General features: G+C 42.4%; 1 protein-coding gene across 3 annotated transcripts; it reads right to left on the bottom strand.

Annotated features, from left to right (window-relative positions):
• Positions 1 to 269: 269 nt before the first annotated feature.
• On the bottom strand, positions 270 to 22,913 carry NUDT5 (nudix hydrolase 5). Of its 3 annotated transcripts, none has more exons than XM_028495997.2 (10): positions 22,751 to 22,913; positions 14,962 to 15,045; positions 13,463 to 13,530; positions 11,155 to 11,253; positions 9,905 to 9,954; positions 8,532 to 8,639; positions 7,009 to 7,104; positions 6,314 to 6,415; positions 4,668 to 4,721; positions 270 to 2,560 (listed from the first exon to the last, which is right to left on the bottom strand). In XM_028495997.2, the coding sequence occupies exons 2-10, from the start codon at positions 15,022 to 15,024 to the stop codon at positions 2,451 to 2,453; spliced, it is 750 nt and encodes a 249-aa protein (XP_028351798.1). In that variant the 5' UTR covers positions 15,025 to 15,045; positions 22,751 to 22,913; the 3' UTR covers positions 270 to 2,450. The 3 variants fall into 3 exon arrangements, with proteins under 3 accessions (XP_028351798.1, XP_007129359.1, XP_054943806.1); XM_055087831.1 differs by having other exon boundaries at positions 2,448 to 2,560; positions 4,668 to 4,860; XM_007129297.4 differs by lacking the exon at positions 11,155 to 11,253.
• Positions 22,914 to 22,946: the final 33 nt, after the last annotated feature.

Raw genomic sequence — 22,946 nt, 5'->3', positions numbered from 1 at the left:
TCTGGTATTAAATGATTTCTAAGATTATATAGGTTCATTATATTAATACAAAATTCATCCTGAGATACCTATTGCAAATGTATTCGTTTAATCCTAAAAATATTGAGGGACAGTGGCCAACAAAAGGGTACTCAGTTTTGTGACTAACATTTGGAAAGACCAGAAAAAAAAATGGTCACAAACAATATCCCAGCCTCCTTTTGAAACAGCACAGTTCTTTATAAATAATTCTTTTTTTGGGGGGGTGGGGGGGGGCTGTGCTGCGTGGCTTATGGGATCTTAGCTCCTGGACCAGGAATCCTTCGTAGTGAAAGCACAGAGTCCTAACCACTGGACCGCCAGGGAATTCCCTAATTCATTTTTCAAAGTATGTGCTTTATTGCCCCAAAAGATCAAACTTAATTTTTCAAAGAAGTCCTTCTCATTCGTATGGTTTTCTATCATTGTTTACTTTCTTAGTGCAGGAGGTGTATCTTATTTAGCTTAGGATCACAAAGCCAACTAATTTCAGGAGGAAGGCAGAGAAAATACAGGCAGGCAGGAGAGTAGCCATGTCCACTGGAGATCATCTCCTGAGGGCCTCAGACCACTGTTACCATGGAAATACAACCCAGTGTTACAGCTATTTTTCCCCAAAGAAGGTAGAAATACAGCTTTTAATAATAAACCTTCAAAAAAATACTAATAAACCTTCAACGTTTAAATACTGATACACTGATAGGGCCAGCCAGTGAAAACATCCAGACTGCCAGTGTGCAAACTGACCGAATTTCCAAAGCATAGCCTTTGATGTTTACAGAGAACATAAACTGCATTAGGGGATGTTCTAGGATTTAGGTGTCACTTCTGAACTGCACTCTTGGGAAAAGAAGGCAGAAAGGACAGGCAAGGGTTACAAATCTCTGTCCTCCATCAGCATTTGAGTAGCTTTATCAGTTGGCATGGGGAGTGGTTTTGCAAGAGTTGGAGGCTGTTTAGAGACTAGTCTGTGTGCTTGAGCCCGTGCATTCTCTGTATGCCTTGGCGTCCCTCGATTTTGATGAGCAGTAACGAGGGCCTTGAGTGCTCAGGGGAGGATTACAGTCCCTGGAGAATCATGATGCCCATGATTAAAAATAAGGATTTAAGAGGCACAGGGGAAGGCTACTATTAGAGCAACTAGTTGTTGGGGCTGAATTTTCATAGTATTCACAGGGAGAGTAGACTTCATCGATACAGTTCTCTAGTTGCATGATTCTTTCCATCCTTTTTAGGAAGTACAATATAAAGATCTATTTTTGCTCATAAAAATATCTCTAGGTAAGACAGTGAACCTGCAGACAAGCAAACTGTACTGCAGCCTTTTTGGCACTAGTCCCCTGATCTTATCTGGTTCTGAGGGGCCTGGCTAACCCCTGGTCCAGGGCTGGAAACATGACTTAGGGGTAGCCAATGAGAACCATCCAGAGACTTCTACACCAAAGAGGCAGTAATCCTGGAGCCTCTGAGGCTACAGAAGTCCACACAACAGCCAAGCTCAAGAGGTAAGAAAATGGCCAATGACACCGGTGGACCTTGAGGATTGGGGGCAGGGGAAGTTTGGGCATGGCATGAGCCAGAAACAATCCATATTTTCCTTTAAAGAAGAAGCTTGTATTGGGTTTCTGGTACTTGCTAACTGTGCTGGCTACACTCACTGTTTAACACCAAGACAATGCCCCAAACCATGTAAATCTTATTACCATGGGTTTGGTTTTTAGAAACTTCAAGTACTTTTTGAGGTAAGGATAGGAAATGAGATTCTGAAGTATATACACGTGCTTGAGGGAAGGGCCCTGTATTTTCTTTAGCCTGTGAACCTTGGTACGTGAATGAATCGACCGTTTTTCATTACATAAGAGCTGGCCACCCTCCAGTAGTTAAATGGCTATAAGGACACTAGCTAACTGGAAACATTTGCTTATTACGAATGTTATTCTCTTTTATGTCCTCTGCTATGCAGATTAATTCCATATAGCAGATGATTAGGAGAGGCCAAGAAAGTCCCTATATAGGTCTGTCTTTTAAAAAAACTCTAATGCCGTAAACGGTTGTTTGCATACCTCGCTACATATTTTTTAGTGGGGTTGGGAAGAGTTGACCTAATTGGAATTCAGGTCTATTTTCCTATGAAAATACTGTATCTCCTGGATTAGAGTAGAAAAGTTGACAGCTGAGCTTTCTTTTTTGAAAGCTAGATTAAACGTTTACCTGCATTTACGTTGTTGTTCTTTAATATTAGCTGGAGTCTAGCATTTAAATGAAGGCTATAATCTACCTGTAATTACAATTCCATACCACCACATGCATTCTGTGCTTTTATTTTATGAAAAAACTAATTTCAAATCTCCATTGAAACTAAGCTGAATACAAAGTCTTAATGAAGGAGGCCTGTGTCCTGGTTACAGAAACACGGCGACTGTCCTTTGGCCTTAAAACTTCAGGAAGGGCACTTCAAACGGCTTCGTGTTTGCATGTTTCAGCGCCAGAGCGTAGGAATAGACTCTGGCGTCCACTGTCAGATGTTCATCAGCTACCAGAGCTAGAGGAGGCGAAGAATACAAGTCAGATAATGAAGTTGATAACGGATAATAATACCCCTTATCAGCCAATCAGTGTTTACTGAGCGGCTACTATGTGCCAGTTCCTGTGCTAGATGCTGGTGATATAGTGATGAACAAGACGTTTCCTGCCTTCAAGGATCTTACTCTAGCAGAAGAATAAAGGATGTAAAAGCAGGACTACGTTTCCAGCACGAGATAATAACAAGAAAAAGTTAAAGACAGAAGAGCACATATACCAGGTGATGTTTCTGTGTTTTAAACAGCAAAGCTTTAAGTTTATAGATCCAACTGTTACTTCCTAGATTGCTCACTACGGGGCTTTGTTGCACTGAGCTACTCAGTGATGATGATTCATGCATCCTCTGCACTGTCAGGGACACACACGTTCCACGTGCAAGTTAAGCTGTGTGCTCGGAGGGACTGGAATGAGGTCTCTGAATCTGACCACAAGGGCCTTTCATGAGAACTTCTGTTTTACTCAGGTGGAGGCCCCCAGATTTCCAATCTGCCCCTTGTTTCCCAGCCACTTGTTCAGGAACAAGCTCAGAGTCGGTTTGACCCTCAAAGGCAGGGTTCTGTCCTGCTCATCTGTGCCAGCAGGTGCTGGGCGAGTGCTAAAGGCTCTTCTTCGTAGCAGACTGAACTCCGCGTGCCTTCCTACTCACTTCTCAAATGGTACGTGTGGAATAAATGATTTGATTATTGTGATGCTAGTAAAGCCAGGAACACCGGTTCTTTGCCCCTCCCTCTTCCTGTATATATAGATCCTTCGACCTCCCTCACTATCTTCCCCCTTCTTTTAAGGCTGGAAGGGAAGTTACTGGAAAAGAGAAGGAAGGAATTTTTTTTAAAAGGACATTTTTCTAATACAAAAAATAAAAACAATAGCACATAACCTTCAAGCATTTGTGTGTCACCATTATCCCATTTAATTTTACTCCTGCCTCCTCAGAGGTAGGGGCTGTCCTACTGTTCCCGTTTAATGAGAAGAGCCAGGAACCTGTTCTGAGCTGTAACTAACACACGGTTGGCTGAGCCTCAATCCAGCCAGGCCTCCGCCTCAGAGTTGTGCTGTGACGGGTGGCCACGGCTCTCCCCGAGTAAACACCTCAGAAGTCACTGCATCTCCTCACGACCAGCACTTCTAACTCTGACTCTGGGATCCTAAGGTGGTTTCTACCTTAGTTCTGGTCTATAAGAAGGTAACGTAGGGATGGAGGCTGGCTGGGAACCTGAAATCCCAGCAGTTTTTGAAAGATCCCTTGACTTTTCAAACACAGATGTCAGAAATAAAACTGTACGCCACTGGTACTCACGGGAGGAAGGAAGAGACTGCTCCCAAAGCTTCAGGTCAAACAATGCTTCAAGTTAATTTTTGAAATAAAAACTTAATAGTATTCAAATTAGGAGATCACCCACTTCTTTGTCGTGAGTGACTGGAGACGAACCCAGCTGGCAGAGTTCGTCAGGGGGCTCCTGTGCGAAGGCCCTGCCACGTCTGTTGCAGTATCTCCTTGTGTAGGGTTACCGGAGGACATCGGTCCATGGAACCTTACTAATTTTTACAAAGTCCTATGAGACGGGCTGACCGGGAACCACATGTCGCTACATGACAAGTAGTTTACTAAGGGGCACGCTGCTAGTTAGTTCATTGTATTAGCTTATCACACTACGTATATATCAGATGCCTAAATATTTGTTAAAATCTCCTTTAACTTAGACAAAGAACCGTCCAACATACTGGCATATTTGAGGATCAGTTAAGAGATTATTTACTATACCTTTGCATGGCAGGGGTTAAAGATTTAAGGTATAGAATAGTTTTGGCTAATCAGCAGGCCTATATCTTGACTGTTCTGTAGGATAAAAAAGCCCCTAGTGAAAGCTTTCACTTGACATGGAGTGTTTTGCTCTTATTTTCAAACTCTGTGCCACCTGGAAAGGAAACTTATTATGTAGGTCAACTGCAGTCTTATAACAGTTTCTAGGTATTTGAGTTTAATGAGGAAGAAATAGAATTATATTTAGTACCCCATTGGTGGGGACGGAGAAAACAGAGAAAGGGGGGTAATCAAGAATGCTTACCGTCAAGTCTCTTCAGCAGGTCATTCTTTGGTAAGGAAATCACTTCCACAAATTCTAAACAAACAAAGTGCAAGTGAAAATAAAGCCGGACACCAGGTGAGCCCACCTGAGCAGCGCACAGCGCCACGGCCGCTCCCGCTGCACCACACGGCACTCGAGGCCAGCCCCCGAGCGGGACACGTACCTCCATCTCCTGAGAACAAACAGAAGGGGGACATCTCAGCGAGGCCCGGAATGGCCCAACACTGCAAGGCTTTTGTGCAAGATGGTATCAAAAAGGCTACAAGAGTTTAACAGAAACCTGGGTCTCTACTAATTTAATTTATACACGTGGTAAAAAAATTCCAACAGTACAAAGTTATTGTTCTCCAAATCAAATGTTTTAATGGCCAAGTTTAAAGCATATTCTGTGATATGCATATATGTATTTTTAAACTTTGTTAAAATATACATAACAAAATTTACCAATTCAACCATTTTTGAAGGTACAAATTCAGTGGCATTAAATACAGTCACATTGTTGTGCAATCATCAGCACTACGCATCTCCGGAACTTTTTCATCATCCAAAACAGAAAGGTGGTACCCGCTGAACGAGAATTCCCTATCCTCGGTGACCTCTATTCTACCTTCTGTCTCTATGAATGTAGCGATTTTAGGTATCTCACATTTGTGGAATCACACAATATTTGCCCTCCTGTGTCTGGCTTAATTTCACTGAGCAAGATGTTTTCAAGCTTCATGTATCAGCATGTCTCGTTGCTTTATGGCTGAATAATATTCCATTGTAAGAATAGGCCACATTTTGTTTATGCATATGTTAATGGACACTTGGGTGGTTCCACGTTTTGGGTATTGTGAATGATGCTGAATGAACACTGGCGTCCAAGTATCTGTTTGAGGCCCTGCTTTCAATTCTTCTGGGTATTTACCTAGGAGTGGAATTGCTGGGTCACCTGCTAATTCCATGTTTAACTCTGAGGAAATGCCAAACTCTTCCTCAGCATGTTATATTTGCTAGTTTGAAAACTGGGCATTTAAAATTAGCTGCAGTGGGAAACTGGAACACTCAGGAACAACTAAAAGGGATGGGAAACGGAAGACCTCCACTCTAACGCATGATTTACGGTGGTGTCTGTGTCACCACCACCTTTCAGTGGGGCTGCGAGAGCACATGGAACCGGCAGAGGCATTAAAGCCTCTGAATCCAAACTTGCTAAGAAATGTGGAGCAAAGAATTTCCCCAAAGCTTCACTAAATATGGAACTCAACAAAAACATTTAATATGGTGCTGTGCTGTAGCACTTCTGCCATTCTTACAATATTGATGGAGACAGAAATCAGAGTGATTTTGAAGATTTTCACTGTTTACGATTTAAGGCCTGTAGTCCTTATTACTAAGCGGGAATAAACTCCATATAGAAAGTATGGAAATTTGTAATTGCACATTTTATATAAAGAAAGCATAAAAATCAATGAAGTGCTAAGAGAAAAATGCTGAAATACATAAGATTAGGAAAATAGCCAAGAGTACCCATGAAGCATCTCTGAAAGACCATTATTCTATTAACAAAAATCAAACTAGTAGCAAGTTAAAAGAAATTTAATGCAACGCAACCACTGTAAACGTAGCCAACACATGCTTACCTGGCTTTGGCTTAGGCCTTACGTTTTCAGCATCGTCTCCATTGATAGTTACGGTTACGATATGTGTGGTACAGTTTGACAAACCTGGATCCATACAGAGAGCTGGGGAGAGAAGCAGCAGATCACCTTTCCAGACACTAGTCAGGTGTCATTCGTTTCATCACTTAAATGTCTTTGGAGGGAGAGTGGGCTTGTAACTCATAGTTTATGTAGAAGTTATGCAGGGGAACTGGTTTCTCCTATCCCTCAGTATATACGCTGTAGGGCTGCAGAGCACATGTGTAGTTAGTACTCATATTTTCCCCAGAGTTCCTGAGGAAAGTTTGGTATATCTGAGGGGTTAGATGCGGTAAAATCCTTTCACCACATCAAGAAAGTCTTCTAGTGAGGAGCGCGGCATACGGACGAGATGAGTAAGTAAGAAAGCTTAGAATGTGGGAACCCTGAAAGGCACCCTGATTTCATAATTCTCCAACTTCAGTCTTTCTGCTCAGCCGTGCTCTCATGGGGCAGGGAGGTTCACTCGCAGGTGACCAACCCTCATCGAGGATTTCTCTTCAGGGAATTAGCTAATAAATCACTCCCTGCCCGTAAAGAACACCCAGAGAAGCAGCCCTTTCACACCCGGAACAATTAGCTGCCTGGCTGATTTTCAACGGTCTGTCCCCAGGCACACACAGGGAAGTAGCACGAACCTGGGGAACATTCAGCAACGTCGCCCTTGTAGCCAGTTTCTTCCTCGAGCTCCCGAAGAGCAGCTGCTTCGGGGCTTTCGCTGTCATCGATGAGACCTGCAAGTCCCAGTCATGTGAGAGGTGGGACAGGGAGCCCCCTTCTTAACACACAAGCTGCCGAGCTACGTGTGAATAATCAAGCAAGAGGTTTGGGAAAAGTGGGCGTGCAGATAAAACGGATTCACGTTTTGATCTTTTATAGAAAAATTAAAGGCAAAAGAACACCCCTGGGCAGATTTAGTAGGTTCTGTTCCTCGTGTTTAGACCTAGATGTTTTTGTGAGCATCTCAGCATCAAGGTTGTCGTACAGCACGGATCTCCTGGGCGGGTAAGTGGCTTGGTGGTGGCCAACTGGTCCTGGTTTTACACTAGTCATGTGACTACAGCACAGGAAGCCTGTGCTTTTTTTTGTTTCCTCACGCGCGAGCTGGGGACAGTGTTTCCCATCTTGCCTTTCTCCCTCAGGGTCATATGGAGGGCCCTGTAATGCAATGCTAGGATAAATGCACCTGGGAGGGAGAAGATCGGAAAGGAGGGAAGTAGGGGGGGAGGGGACCGTGGGTAACACTAGTTCGCGGTGAGGAAGGAGTAAACGGGGGCCAAGTGGGAGGAGGCCAGCAGCATCGCAGATCCTTTCTCCAGAAAGGAATTTACGGGACGCAAAGAAAAAGTGGAACATGGGCTATTCAATTACTTTTTTTTTGTTTTTTGGGGCCACACCACGCGGCATGTGGGATCTTAGTTTCCCGACCGGGGATTGAACCTGCGCCCCCGGCAGTGGAAGCTCAGCGTCTTAACCACTGGACCACCAGGGAAGCCCTCAATTACTTTTAAAGTTATTAATTTCTTCAGTGAAATGGCAAGGAAATGAGAAAGAAAATAAAGCTGTTACTTATGTGTTACTATGGGATGGACTTTGAAAATACATAACTTAAACCACTAATGATAACCGAGATCTAACCTCTTCAGATGGGAACGAGCCAAGTAAGTCCTATAAGGATGCACTGCATTCAATTCTAGATACTTCCTGTACAACTGAAAAAATACTCTAGTTGAAATTAAGATGATTTCCTTGGCCTGTATACATACAGGAGGATCATGGTTCTTTCCCATTCACAGTTTCTGGAGTTAAGAGCCGGCCCTAGTTATGACTGTAAATTTGCCAGAGGCAGATCATTAGTGGTGGAAAACGAAATACCTTGACAAATTAGGAAAAACCAATGACTCAAAAGAGGCTAGAAAGAATGCTGCAAAGAGGAGGGCAGGTGGCCTGGAAAGGTGAGCTGTGACACCACTACGGGTTAGCGGATCACTGGAGTGTGGCCTGGAGGTGCCTCACTGCAGAAGTGGTTTTGTTTTACTTAAAACCGCATGGACAGATGAAAAGGTGTTCAATGTCTAAGCTCCGCCGTTCTGGCCTCTGCCCTGGCTCAGTCCAACAGTCCCTGAGGGGCCATTCTACTCCCCAGTGTTCAGTTACTCACCGGCGGGGAATTCTAGGCAGTAGCCCCCCATCGGGGGCCGGAACTGCTTCACCAGAATGATGCATTCATAGTGAAGGGTTCTCTGCAGCACGGGGATGACCGCCACACCTGCCAGCAGGAAATAAAACCAGGAAACCCCAATGAAAGGTCAGGAACGCCAGGAATTTGTTTACGGCAATCTAACTATTGATAAAAGCCCACATTTTAAGAAATGCTGCAGCTGAAATCTGTCTTGTATTTGCCATTAGCAATAGGAAGTTAATTTAAGCTACAATACTGGCAGTTAACTTTGGAAGTTATTCTCACTAAAAAAAAAGCAAGGAAAAAATAATCACACTTCCATATTATTTAATTTTTCTTTTTATAAAAAGCTTGTTTTTATTGCCATAATTTCTTTAAAATAAAATTGAAACTAGAAGTAAACATTTAGCCCAGGGTCCAGGACAAATTTTGGTCTACACGAACCTCTACAGACATCATTTCTTGCCCTGCTGCAGCCAGGCCGCTACCGAAGTTACATCGATCTCTGTGCTCTTGGATTTCCTTTAAGCAATAAATCAAATAAGTTCCAATGTTTGTCGTATATGCTAACTAGACTGAACTTCATTGTTTTAGGATAAAAGACCCTTTCTCCCAAGTTTACTTGGCCTTCAAACCAAACCAAACCAAAACCAAAAACCACTGGATTCTGGAAAACACAACTGCCCAGGAGGACCATCGGCTCCTCTCGCTTTCCCGGTAGGAAAACACAGCAGCTGCGGCAGCTGCTCTACTTCCAGGAAAAACAGAACACAGAACAAAATGGAAAAATAAAAGGGAAAAACAAGGAAGACCTATTGCCCAACTTCCCCTAGACCAGAGGTGGTTTTCAGGACTGTTTCTGGGATCTTTGCAGTCAAAGCATTCAGGCCTGGAAGGGAAAGTGAACTGAATGAACAGTCTTTTCCTAAGTCGTTTCCTCATCAACGTATAAAAGCAAGCGGTCGGCCAAGTCATGCCAGATAAGTTTTCCAAACGAAAGGCTCTCACCCAGATCCTCTGACCAAAATGCAAAAGATTTCTAGAAGTCATAACACATCTAGTTAAAGTATGTGGCTTCAAATTACTGACTTAAGTTTGGCCTTAAGTATGATGACATCTCAGAAACACTGTTCTGAGCTTAGGCAACAGGAACCGGAAGTTATTTATAAAGAAAGCTTGATTTAGTTACATGGTGTTGCAAAATAGAACACCAGAGTTAAAGATAAAAGATCAAACTTGAAGATAACCCTGCTCTGAGGTCTTGGTTACAGTAAAAAACCCTCCTACCCCCAGTCTCCTAGTCCTGTGTGGGACTTCCTTTCGGGAGAGTTCTAACAGGTTTGCACTCATACCATCAGCCGACTGGCCTTTCCTCGTTGTCCGCTTCACGGTTTCCCAAGTTCTGTTCAGGCAGACAAGAAAAAACAAAAGCATTAGTGCTGAAGAGGAGAATTCTTAGGTTTTGTGTGTATAACCAGCACCTTACAGATGCAAAGCATGCAAATGTGCTAAAGATAGCGGCCAGGAACACCACGCAATAAAGATCTGTACCAAAAAAAGAGCCAACTGTGCTTTCCCACAGCTTCTAAAAATTACCAGAGAAAACCACTGCCTCCTACATCTAACTCTCTACATCTAAACAGAGGGCCTGCTCATCACTTGAGCTGCCTTTCAAATCAGCTTGCAAATCATTTACTCAAAGCACTTCAGTTTGGATCATAAATTTGCGTGAGCAGCACAGCTGGCGATCACGGCTTTAAAGGCGATTAAGCAGTCAGTGCAAATCCAGGCCCTGTGCGCATTCCAAAGGATATCCTGCATAATGTAAACCACTGAGACGGTTATTTATAGTTTAGATTTTAAAAGCTGTCCCCTCAACTACACAATTTAAGAAAGTAGGACCTTCCTGTTTATTAATTGAGGAATTAATAAATTTAGGTAAGTACTCTGCTTTGCATGCGTGAGATCCTGTCTAAAGGGAAAATGGTCCCTAGAAGAACAAGTGGGGTGAGCGGCTCCTGATCCCCCCTTACAGCTTTATTCCTGACTAGCTATTTGTTTCAGGGAACCCGGTACTGACAATCCAGTTACTGGAACAACCATGTTGTTTAAAGGGGGAAGGGCGTATGAGGGAATTTCCTCCTCACTCTTAGCCCTTCAACAGAAAAAAGCCGCGGTTAGAGATGGGGGTAAAGAAGCAAACAATTTTGATTTAAAAGAAGGAAGACATCTGGGTGGCTCCGGAGAAAGAAAGGCATCCACATCCGACATCTGTCTCCCTACATTAAGACTGAGCGTAAGAGGTACTCCTTGGAGGAAACCTCGTACTTCTTATCTGGTTGTCCTTGAGGCTCGGACCTTGCCACATGTCTATTAAAAAGTGTCAGAATTTAATCTGGTTAAAAAAAAAAAAAAACTTTCTGTAAACTGTAGATCTTTTAGTAGTGCACCCAAATTCTAAAGGGCAAATATGTCAAAAATGAACCTATGAAAATCAACCAGACTACCAGGACGACTCATAGCTGCCCACATTCCTGTTAGTAGCAACAAGCCAACCAACAAGCCATTCTGATCAGTCAATAACTCGCAAGTGACAAAACACCTTCTGGCCCAGTTCTCTCTGCTGCCTCCTAGGATTAGAGTCCTAAAGACTGAAGAAGACAGTGCTGGGAAAAGCACTGAAGGTCCCATCCCCAACACACTAGGAATAAAGGAAGCCAAAAGAGAAGCATCACTATAGTGGTTACGATGAATTAAATAAGCAGTATGGAGCCATAAAATAGGTACGTATTTACAAGAAACAGTAGAACAAGAGCGCCCCCCGAGAGCTCGTCATCTCAGAGGGACTCAGAGAGGACAGACGTCCATCTGATTGTTGTCTTCAAAGACTCTTGTAGCTTTAGAATTCTGATTCTGGTTGAGTTACTCCGTTTTTAGTCTTTGTTATAAGGAAAGCCTGTTTTACTTTCTTCCCTCTAGTCAACCAACCCCAAGAGGTAGGCAGGGCGACAGAGGGTGAGCTCAGCTCTCTCCTGAATGTCGATACAGGGGCACATAGCCAGCACATCTTTACTCTCCCCAAATCAATTCTATACCCTCTTCCATGAATGAGACAATGGAACAAAGGATTTTCTAGCTGCAATTTAACTGTTCCGCACATGCAATAGTTTATACATTTATAAGTCATAGCCTACTGTAAAGTACTGAGATTCATTCTTCAAAGCTTGACATTCGGGTATGCAATGATAATGTTTCACACAGGCGCTCTCCGGAGGCTGTGGGGCAGCCCTACGTATGGACGGATGCGGAAGACCGTGCTGTAAACAGGCCACACAGTGTGGAGTCTGGGAGACCTGAGGCCACTCCCGACTACTGAAGCAGACTCTCCGGAGGTGAGACCGAATCCTGAGTATTTGCAAACAAATCCCCAAGTGATTCCGAGGCACATCCCTGATGAAGAAGTGCTGGAAGGAAGAGAGGACAGGGGCAGGTGCACAGCCACATGGGCCCCAACCAACACGTGCTCTTCACGCTAACCAGTGTGAAGGGCTCTATTTTGTGTTATAAACTTAACTCGACGGGAAGGAGAACCAAGCTGTATCATGGTAGGTTGGGCTCTAAGCTCTGGCTACGTTTTCACAAGTGTAAGTACGTGTGCACCTGTCGTGTTCCCCAAGTCTCGGGCCTCACCACACCCAGCTCGCTGCACGTAACAGGTACGCCCTCCCGCTCTGTGGATGGGGTGTAGTGTGCTTAGCTTTCTTACTTTGGGTTTACCAGTGCTAGGAATATCTTAATGCTCCCCATGGCTCTCCGACATTGAACCTTATTACTGTTTTTTTGCTACTTTAGTAGATATAGTCAAAAGTTGTTTAAATCACTGGCAAGTCCATGTATTTTCACACTGACGATAGATGTATTTATTTCCTTACAAAGAAACTTTATTCTTATTTGATCACTTAGCAAATAGTTTTTATGTTAATGAATTTATATCATATAACCTGGATACTAAATTTAGTTACATTTTCCTATTTTCTCATTCTGTTTTACTCCTTTCTTGTATTTCATACAAAATATACATTTTTTCTGTTATTTATAATATACTAAACAGAAAAGTTGGAAAATAGAAGAAAAAGGCTAGTCACATAGCTGCCATTAATATTTTGCTACAGTTTTCCTTCTGGCCTTTTCTTACACATTATTTGGCAGGGTTTAAAAACCATATATCCAATATCCTATTTTGTTATCAGCTTATTAACTTTTCTGATACTGCTAGGTTGTCTTCATCTGCTGTGGAGATGGCTGCTTAGATTTTGCCAAATGAATACACTGTAACAATTATTTCTCTATTTTTAAGATGTTTAGGTTAATTTCAATTTATTTGTCTTTTAAATTCATGATGAACATTTTTCATGCATAAATCTGATTCCAAACAGTTTTCTTAGCATAGTCTCAGACACCGCAGGCGCCAGGCCCCAGGAACTCCCTCCCGGCCCTCACCCACATATGTCTTTATGGCGACTGGTACACAGTGTGAAATGCTTTACAAAACTTTTTTCCCCCCAATTTTCATTTCCATGAGCAAGGTGTAAGCCTGTAAGTTTTACCTCAAACCCAGTAGCATTTTCTCTTACATTCTAATTCAGAGATAAAAACTGGTTTACTAGAAGGAAGTCACCTGTACTGTTAACCATTCTGCTGCTTTATCAGCTAAAATTAGGCTCGGCCCAAAAGTTTTAGGTTCACCCTAATCTACTTGGGAGAATGGTGTGAAAACAGCTTAACTAGATTCTTTACTTAAGACAGAGTTTACAGTGAGGAAAATATCAAAATTTATGCCAAACACTAAATAGAGACCCTGAGAACCCAAATCCTCGGCATTTTACAAAAAGAAGAAAAAAATACTTTACCTTGTTTTACCAGTAGGATCTCTGTAAGTTGTTCTTTCAAGCTTGACCCATTTTCCTTCTGAAATTAGCTAAAAGATCAGATAGTAAGTTGGGAAACTTTCAAGCTGAGCTGTTTTTTATTTAGTTCTTTTTCCTTTCAAACTTTTTGTGGCTCTCAGCGATCACGCTTCCCTCCCCAAAATTTGTGTCCAAGTTTTCTTTGTGTCTAAAGAATTGAGAGTTGTTTTTCTGATGGTGGGACTGCTACTCTGTGGAGTTTTGGAGGTAGGACTGAAGAGGTGAAAAGAAATGAGAGTTGACAAATTCTTGGGAGAGGGGAAGACAGGGGTACCTAGAGGGGAGCATGAGGGAGGGAGGGAGGGAGGGCTTTCTTGGGATGCTCCTAACCTCTCTCCTCTGATCTGGGTGCCAGTCACGTGCGTGTGTTTAGGATGTGAAAACTCAGTGGCATCTGTCAATGACTACACAGCAAAGCTGAATACAGGGATACCACGGCCAATGACTACATTTCCCATAATGACACATGGGTTTACCACCCAGTCTGAGGGGCACCCAGCATCGTTTTGCCTGGATGCCGAGGTTAGGTTACCAGGACTAACTTACCTACAGACTACACTGACTGAGCGCAAAGGTGCACTGTGTACATAAGCAGCAAGTAGCCTTTTTCTTACTATTCTATCTGTCACTTGTCGCCAGCAGCAACCTAATAATTATCAGCAGATCTGTTCACAGATAACACAGAAAGATTTTTAAATCAAAAAGAATTCCAGAAAGGTGTCAAGCTCAGAGTTCCGAAGATGAAGGATTTAAAGTTTATCCACTGCAATGGTTCCTGTAGGAAGAGACTTTTTAAAAGGTAAACTGGATAACACACAAGACATACATTAGTTCTGGAATTTAGACCACAACTAACAACTTAGGTTTTTATTCTTCTTAAACACACATATTGAGACCACAAATAGCTAACCAAGATGTGATACCTAGGGATGAAATGTCTAAGCCCTAAAACTCACATATGATTTATTCTTCTACCCAGAGAAACTTTTAATAAAAATTGAAACAATAAGGTCCTACTGTCTAGCACAGGGAACTACATTCAATGTCCTGGGATAAACCATACTGGAAGAGAAGATAAAAGAGAATGTATATATGTGTATAGCTGAGTCACTTTGCTGTACAGCAGAAATTAACACAACAAATTAATTCTACTTCAATAAAAAATAAATTAAAAAAATAAAAATTGAGAATTTAAAAAATCAACAGTCAAAACTCACTTTAAAAACAGCCTCAATTTCACTAATACATATAATTAAGAATGATACACCACTGCTCCCACACAAGAGCAAAATGCCCGAGTCCTAAAAAGGGAGCGGGAACAGTGTTTAAAACCTGTCTTAAAGAATGAAAAACAATCATTTGAAACAGCAAATAGTCTATACATTTCTTTTAAACTCAGCTTAATATGGTGAAGGAGAAGGGAAGTAAAAATCAATGTATACCTCCTCTGAAATAATAGACTGCTTGGTATTTTGAGAAGAATCTGCTGGTTCTTGTTGCTCCATTTTCACTTTATAGTCCCCAGGCTGTAAGAGAATGAGATGTGTTTAGGCTACATTAATTTTTCTGAATTACACATTTGTCTAAAGGTCACTGGTCAAAGGACTTAAATGGCGGAAAAACTTGTGTCATCAAAGCTTGAGTTTCTCATGTGAAGACTGGGGAGAGCTGCCCCAGGTGGAACAGGAAACGCAAGGCCTCGGGAACAGCCAGGAAAGAACGGAAAGCGTCCCAGTGAGACCAAACCCACATCCTGCTGTGCACAGACCTGGCCCTTAGACACAGCCTGAGATCTCCTGACTCCACGTTTAAAACGCTTTCCAAGGGGAAACAGTACAAAGATTGTACACCATTCCCAACGCCCGCCCCTCAACTACTGTCCCTTATCAACCCTTCCCAGCGAAACTTTGAGTTGTTGGCTGGCTGCTTCTCCCTCCCATTTATCTTTGTGTGTGTGTGTGTGAAATGGATATACCATTCTAATAATTTAAAACGGAACAGTTCAGTGGCCCATTCAAAGTTTTAACGTGTCAACGTCACAGCTGCACATAATGAGTTAACTAGAAGCAAGATCTGTTAGGAAAGGGCAGGCCCATGCCGGGGGCCATGGGCTACTACTTTCTCCTGGCATATTCCCTCAATCCTGTACCCTGAATGTCTGAAAATCTTTTTTCTACCCTCAAAGTTGATTGATAATCTGGCTGCATATACAATTATGAGCTGAAAATCATTTTCTGTCAGCCGTTTGGAGACACTGTTCAGTGTCTTGCTTCTAAGAAGCAAACTGGGGCTTCCCTGGTGGTGCAGTGGTTAAGAATCCACTTGCCAGTGCATGGGACACGGGTTCGAGCCCTGGTCCAGGAGGATCCCACATGCCACAGAGCAACTAAGTCCGTGCGCCACAACTACTGAGCCTGCGCTCTAGAGCCCGCGAGCCACAACTGCTGAAGCCTGCGTGCCTGGAGCCCACGCTCCACAACAAGAGAAGCCACCGCAATGAGAGGCCCACGCACCGCAGCGAAGAGTAGCCCCTGCTCACCGCAACTAGAGAAAGTCCGCGTGCAGCAACGAAGACCCAATGCAGCCAAAAATAAATAAAATAAATTTATATACATATATATATATTTATATACATATATATATATATATATATATATATATATATATATATATATAAAAGAAGCAAACTAGCTGCTGCTAAGAAATTTGGAGTCACTCTGATTCTAGATCCTTTCCAAGTGACCGGTGTTCTTTCTCTGGAAACCTGCAGTTATTTACATATTCACGGTGATGTTGGTGTTATTTTAGGGGACTCAAGTGGGTCCTTTCAATCTGGAAACTTCATTCCGTGCTTCCTCAACTATTTCACTGATAATTTTCTCCCCTCTGTTTTCTCTCTTCTCTCTTTCAGGAAATAATACTTAGCTGTTGGACTTCCTGAATCGATCCTCTGTCTTGTCTTTTTCATTCCTATTTTGTTTCCTTGTTATTTTATCTACATTTCTCAGTGGCTATTCCAACCCTTCACTACCCTGAAGTTCCATAGTTCCTAACCTACCCCACCTCCAAACTTTAGCTCCAGGGAAAATAGAAACCATCAAACAACAACTCTCTTACCAACCATCTTAGAAGGAAAAGTGTCTGCTCTGTTTCTTCTGGGACCTAAAGTGATAATTAAACAGCAAGTTTCCCTAAAACACAACCAACAAAACAAATTTTAAATAAACCTTCTCATAATCCTGTTCTCTGCTCCAACCTTGTGGGACTTCTTGAAAGACCAGATGATACTACTGTGTATCTTTACTCAGGCCATCACTATCTACTCCCACACATCATCTGCAAGCTGGAAATACAAGTATCTTCGATCCCTAAACTCCTTTACCGACCATAACTCATCCATCACAAGTCCTCGAAATTCTACCTCTAACACTTCCTGAAAGTGTCCTACCCCTACTATCCCTGCTCTGGTTAAAAACCTTAATGTCTCCCACTTGGGATGAAATGATTTCCAAAACTATCTCCCAGACACTAGATTTTTCTTTACATTGTCCAACTTTCAACATTGCTCACAGTTATGTTACTATAAAAACTCCCTAAAATCACTGACGAATAAATGAATGAAGGAAAAGAGTGCAACTGGCTGGCTAAGTCTAGAGAGCCAACCTGTTTCTAAGAATCAGGTCGGTGTGGGGCCTGCTTAGGCTCATTCTGAAGAAGAGTTCCTCATCTACTGGTCTTTATCTAATCAAGTTAAACTCAATTTCAAAATTACCTTGGCACAAAGTTAAAAGATTCACATTTTCTGATTTCAAAACTTACTGTAAAAGCCACAGTAATCAAGATGGTGTGGGTATTGGCACAAGCATAGGCTATATATAGATGGATAGAATTGAGAGTCCAGAATTAAACCCATAGATGTACGGTGAATTGATTTTCAACAAGAGGGCCAAGAGAATTCAACAGAGGAAAAGAACAGTCTTTTTAACAAATTGTTCTGGGACTAGATATACACATAGATAAGAATAAAAATGAACCTCTACCTAATACCATCTATAAAAATTAAGTCGGGCCTCCCTGGTGGCGCAGTGGTTGAGAGTCCACCTGCCGATGCAGGGGACACAGGTTCGTGCCCCGGTCCGGGAAGATCCCACACGCCGCGGAGCGGCTGGGCCCTACCGCAAAAAAAAAAAAAAAAAAAAAAAAAAAAAAAAAGACAAATAGCCTAATTTAAAATAGGCAAAGGATCTGAACAGACATTTCTCCCAAGAAGTGTATACAAATGGCCAATAAGCACATGAAAATATGCTCAACATCATTAGCCATCAGGGAAATGTAAATCAACACCACAATGAGACACCACTTCACTCCCGCTATGATGATTATAATAAAAGAGATAATAACAAGTGTTGGTGAGGATGTGAAGAAACTAGGACCCTCCTACATTGCTGGTAGGAATGTAAAACAGTGTAGCTGCTTTGGAAAACAGTTCCTTAGACGGTTAACCACAGAGTTCCCATATGACCCAATAATTTCACTCATAGGTATATAACCAAGAGAAATAACACATAGGCTCACACAAAAACTTGTACACAAATGTTCACAGCAGTATTATTCATAATAGCTCCAAAGTGGAAACAACCTAAATATCTATTAGCTAAACTCAAGTACAAAACAGTCCCAGTAATCAAAAATCGACCCTCAGTTGGCAAATGCTAAACTATTTAAAAGCAGTTGTTTCAAACAGACTGTATTTTAAAATGTTTGAGCTAAAATGTTAGAGGTCTAAAAAAACAAGCTCCAGACATAAATTACAAAAAAAGAAAGAAAAAAGTGGCTAACAGGGGTGGGCCTCTGGAGGGTAATTATTTGGACTGTAATCAGCCCCAAGGGGGAACAGTATTCTCTGGCAATCTATTGACTGTGTTAAAAACAAAAATGGGATTAAAGAGTGATTTCAGAAGTCTATTCTTTACCACGCGATTCCCAAAATGTTCAGGATTGTGAAAGCACGTCAAAAATATTACTGAAACAGAAAAAGAATATTATTCTTAGCACCATTTCAGAAACAGAAGCTAAATCGTGCGGTGTGGGGCACAGCTCTTCAGAGACGAGAGCTCTCCATGCCCAGCTGCATGCTTGTCTCCAACACCACTGTGACAGAGCTTTCCTAAGCCGACCCCATGCTATTTCGAGATTTAAAAGTAAAGTTTAATTTGAATTTTATCCACTTCATTAGCTAGAACTTAAGGTCATCTACATTTTGCTGCTAATAGGTGTATGTTATACGTAAAAAACCCACAAAATCCCCCATGTACATAACGCTGAGTGTTCTAATTCACATAATCTGTTTTAACCTACTTTGGTTTGAGCAGAGAAGGTCTATGATTTGTCAGATGTGTGATTTTTCCAGGGCATAAAAAACTCCAGTGAAGGAAAATGTCACAGGATTCTTTGAATTCCTGTACAGTGGCGGGCAGCAGTGTCTAACGAGCTTTGTGAGCATGGGCAGTTCAAAAGTTCAAGTATACAACAAGTGCAATGTGACTACTGTTCCTGCCCTGGGGACCGTATACGCAAATAACCAGAAGGGCAAAAGCCTGCTAGAAAGATAATGCAATACCTGGTGTTTTAAATGAGGCACAAATCACATCCACTTGGGAGGCAGGGAAAATAGAAAAGACTTTTAAAAAGCTACTACTAAAAGGCAGTTTGATACTAAGATATGATTTAGAGACCAAGAAGGCAGGGCAAGCATTCTGAGTAGAAGGAACCACAGGAAGAAAAGCAGAGATACTAACTGGGGGAAGGGTTGAGAAATGACAGGAGAGTCTGGCAAGCCCTGGGGCTCGCAACCTTTCCCTCCCTACGCCGTCCACAACCCCAAACAAACAAACCCCACATAGAATGGATGATGTTAACAATTAACAAACACATTTCCAAAGGCTTACACAGATTCGGCTGGATGCCCGCCCCTTTCCCCCAAATTTGCTGGCAAGCAAAGCACTCAACAACCTTAACCGGCAGGCCACAAACTCTTGCTGCTAGGCACGTTCCTCTTGGGTTTAGCACTTACAATTCTCCACTGAAGGGAGGAAGATGAACGATCACCTTTTCACAAACTTGTGTATTTGAGTATTAGGAACAACAGCTGGATTAAAGTTAAGTGGGAGTAAGATTCAAGAAGTTAAACTGAGAATCGCAAAAGTCAGGCTGTAGAGTTTGCGCCCAGGCTCCTCATCATTCACTTATTACCATACCCGAGTCCCTGCAGCTTGCTGAGCTTGCAAAGTGAAGCAAAAATCAGAGCAAGAAATCACACATTGGTTGATCTCTCCCAGCTAATAGCTGAGTAAACACCATCTATACTCAACCAAAGATGTAGGAGCTCAAATCGTAAGCAAAAACTTCTGATTGACAAATGAAGGTCAGGCAGTTGGAACAGTAAAATAAATGAATAGAGAAATCAACAAGGCAACTTGAAAGAAATTAAGTGGGAGATCAATTTTTGCAAAAAATAACGATTGTGTTGTTAACAGGCGTGTCTAAAATGCTATTCTACATTCTTGCAGAAAAATTACATAGAAAAGCCACTTGATTTATAATGAACAAAGTACCAACTAGTTTTGTTATATTTAATAATCTTGGTTAAAATAATAAAGCTTCAAAAATTTTAGTTTTTTTAAAGATAATAGTTTGATCAGTCTTCTTTTGTACCATCTATGGTAAAATTTTGGTATCCACATCAAATGGATTAACTTTAAGTGAGCTTTTCTTTGCTGACAATTACCCTCACATAACTTTCTGAAGTTACTCTGTTAACGATGCAAAGCCACTGAAAGCTTTCTTTTTTCTTTTCTTTTCTTGTAGGCATAGGGGTTGGATGCGCATCGAGGGACTGACATTTTACTGAAATTATACTTGGTGGTTTATGATCATTAACCAAGTGATGTACAATCATTACCTTTAGTTCTGGTTGAGGAAGAGTGAACTGATTGTAATTACCCCTTGGAAAAGTTTATTGGTTACAGCCACAGAGTAATAAGACCAGTAAAGAACCTCTTGTAATTGCCCAGGAAGGAGATAACATAGGTTTGGACGAGGGTGGACCAGGAGCAAGCAGATTTAATTCCTTGCAGGTGAGACTTTTTTACTTTTCCTAAAAGTTTCTGGGGAAGGGGTTTCCAAAGCTAATTCCAAAAAGGAGATGACCTTAAAGGAAACTGGGAGAAGGGGTGGTGCAGTGTTCAAACTTGGAAACACTGAGTTTCAGATGTTGGTAAGATATCCCAAGTGGAGAAAACCAACAGACAGTTGGAAACACTAATCTACAATATTAATTATATTATGGATTCAGAGAAGGAATGTTTTTTCATTATTTAATTTGGAATTGCTCAATTACCCCCCTATCACTTTGGCTACAGATATTTTTCGGCCCTCACGAGAAAGAGCAACTATTTCCACTGTTGTAAAGGTTTCATTGAAGAAACTTGATGAATATAAACAGTTGATGGCTAAATGAAGAAAAGGTAAACATGGTGGCTAATAAATAATGAAAGCGAATTTAGCTGTACCCATTCAAAATACTGGAGTGTCTGCTTGTAATGTCAATTTATTCGATGCTGGTTAAATGTGTAACAAGTTACTTAAAATCAGCTGTGAGTAATACTAAACTGTCAGCACTTCTAAAGTATATAGCCTGAATAAAAGACATCTGCATCAAATCCCTTCCCTGTAGTGTCTATATTTAAGTTTACAAACTTAGCTGCTTCTTTACAAATAACTGCAATTCTCACCTCAACCTTTACACGCAAGTTTCCTGGGCTTCCTCCCAGACTGACTACGTTCCCAGTTTCTACTTTCTCCTATACATCTATTAATTCCTATCTTCAACAGAAAATACCTTACCCAAATTAACCCCATCAGTGCTAACATTGCCTTCAGCTGCAACTTGTTTATTTCTAGGTCACATCAAAATCAAATATTTGAGTGACCACTCCATCCGGTATCAAGTCTCTCTTAGATCTGGCAGCCTGGCACCATTCTCCCAGCATCTATGGAATATTGCTTTTTTTCCCCCTCAAAACAGAAAGGATTGCGTAATCGTGGATCTCAGAAGTGCTACCGACCCACTACCGCCGCCCCTGCCCCAACATACTCTGTAACAGCACACTCCATTTACCTCAGCTTTGAAAATGTATGTTTAAAAGCACTGCTCCCAATTAAACCACTTAGGAACACTTTTTGAGCAAAACGAAACAGGAAACAACGCATATTCCCCGTGTGTGGGGGGGGGCGCGGGGCGGGGTTTTAACGCCTAATGGGCAGAAATCCTGTAATTATACGAATACCTTTCTAAAGAGGCTTGTAATCGGTGGGGTTCTCACCTCTTTCTAATTTAAAACGACTTAAGATGAGCCAGTAAGAATGTGCAATTTTAAGGAGCTATCCGAAATGTGCGCCCTTAGGCAAAGGTGCCTGGGACAAGCTCAAGGCACGTAACTGTAAGAAGCAAGGCTAGGTTTAAAAGGCGTTTCTCAGCACCTAGTCATTTCTCTTTTCATTCATTTAAAGAAATAAATAAAAGTGAACTTTTTCGTTACTCTACTTTCTGACCGCCATCTGATACGCCCTTACGAAAGGAGTAGGGAAAACAGACGATAGGGTGATAGGGGACGGACGAAGAAGAGGGAAAAAGAATGGTATAACAAATTCGACTAGCATGCCTTTCAGTCTTGTGAATCCAGCATGGCATGGGTACGGACACGATCTGGCTGTGTTTTTGCACGCTGCTACTTTTGAGAGGCTAGAATAAGTGAACTTGACGCTCAAAGGCGACACCTCTCCTTTCCTCTGCTCTCCCAAATCTACCTCCTCTACCACCTCCAAAGTCCAACTCCCGAGGACCGTACAGACGGGCTCGTTCCCTCTCTCTCACAACCCTCCCCCACCAGAGAAGCGGGGCCATGCCTCCCTTTGCAGATGCCTCCACCACTGCACTCACCCTAACATTTCACTCTGATGTTTCCTACTTTCTGTACCCCGAGGGGCCCAGCTCTTCCACCCCAGTTGCTGGTTTGCCTCTGAACCTGCCCTCCTTTCCGCGCCTCGCGAGACGCGAGCCGGGTTCGCAGCCGGGGAGACGCGCTCCGCTGCCGGCATGCTCCAGGTGTGCTCCCTCCCTCCCCGGCCAAAGAGACCCTGCACTTGATTGGCCCGCGCCGAGTTACCTACTCCCAGGCGTGGGGCGAAGGGATGGGTACTCCTTTAGGAAGGGGGAGGAAAGGAGAAGAAAGCACGAGTCCAAGGTAGCAGTCTCTGGAGATGCCGGGCTACTGCATGAGTCGCAGGCGCGCCTCGCGGTGATGAGAGAGGGTGCGCGCTCGCCCCCTCGCGGCACCCGTAGCACCCGCGCTGGTGACCTAGCCGT

The sequence above is a fragment of the Physeter macrocephalus genome, chromosome 11 (assembly GCF_002837175.3).
Source record: "Physeter macrocephalus isolate SW-GA chromosome 11, ASM283717v5, whole genome shotgun sequence".
In the NCBI taxonomy this organism is placed as follows: domain Eukaryota; kingdom Metazoa; phylum Chordata; class Mammalia; order Artiodactyla; family Physeteridae; genus Physeter; species Physeter macrocephalus.
This window is presented reverse-complemented; position numbering and strand designations above follow the sequence as displayed.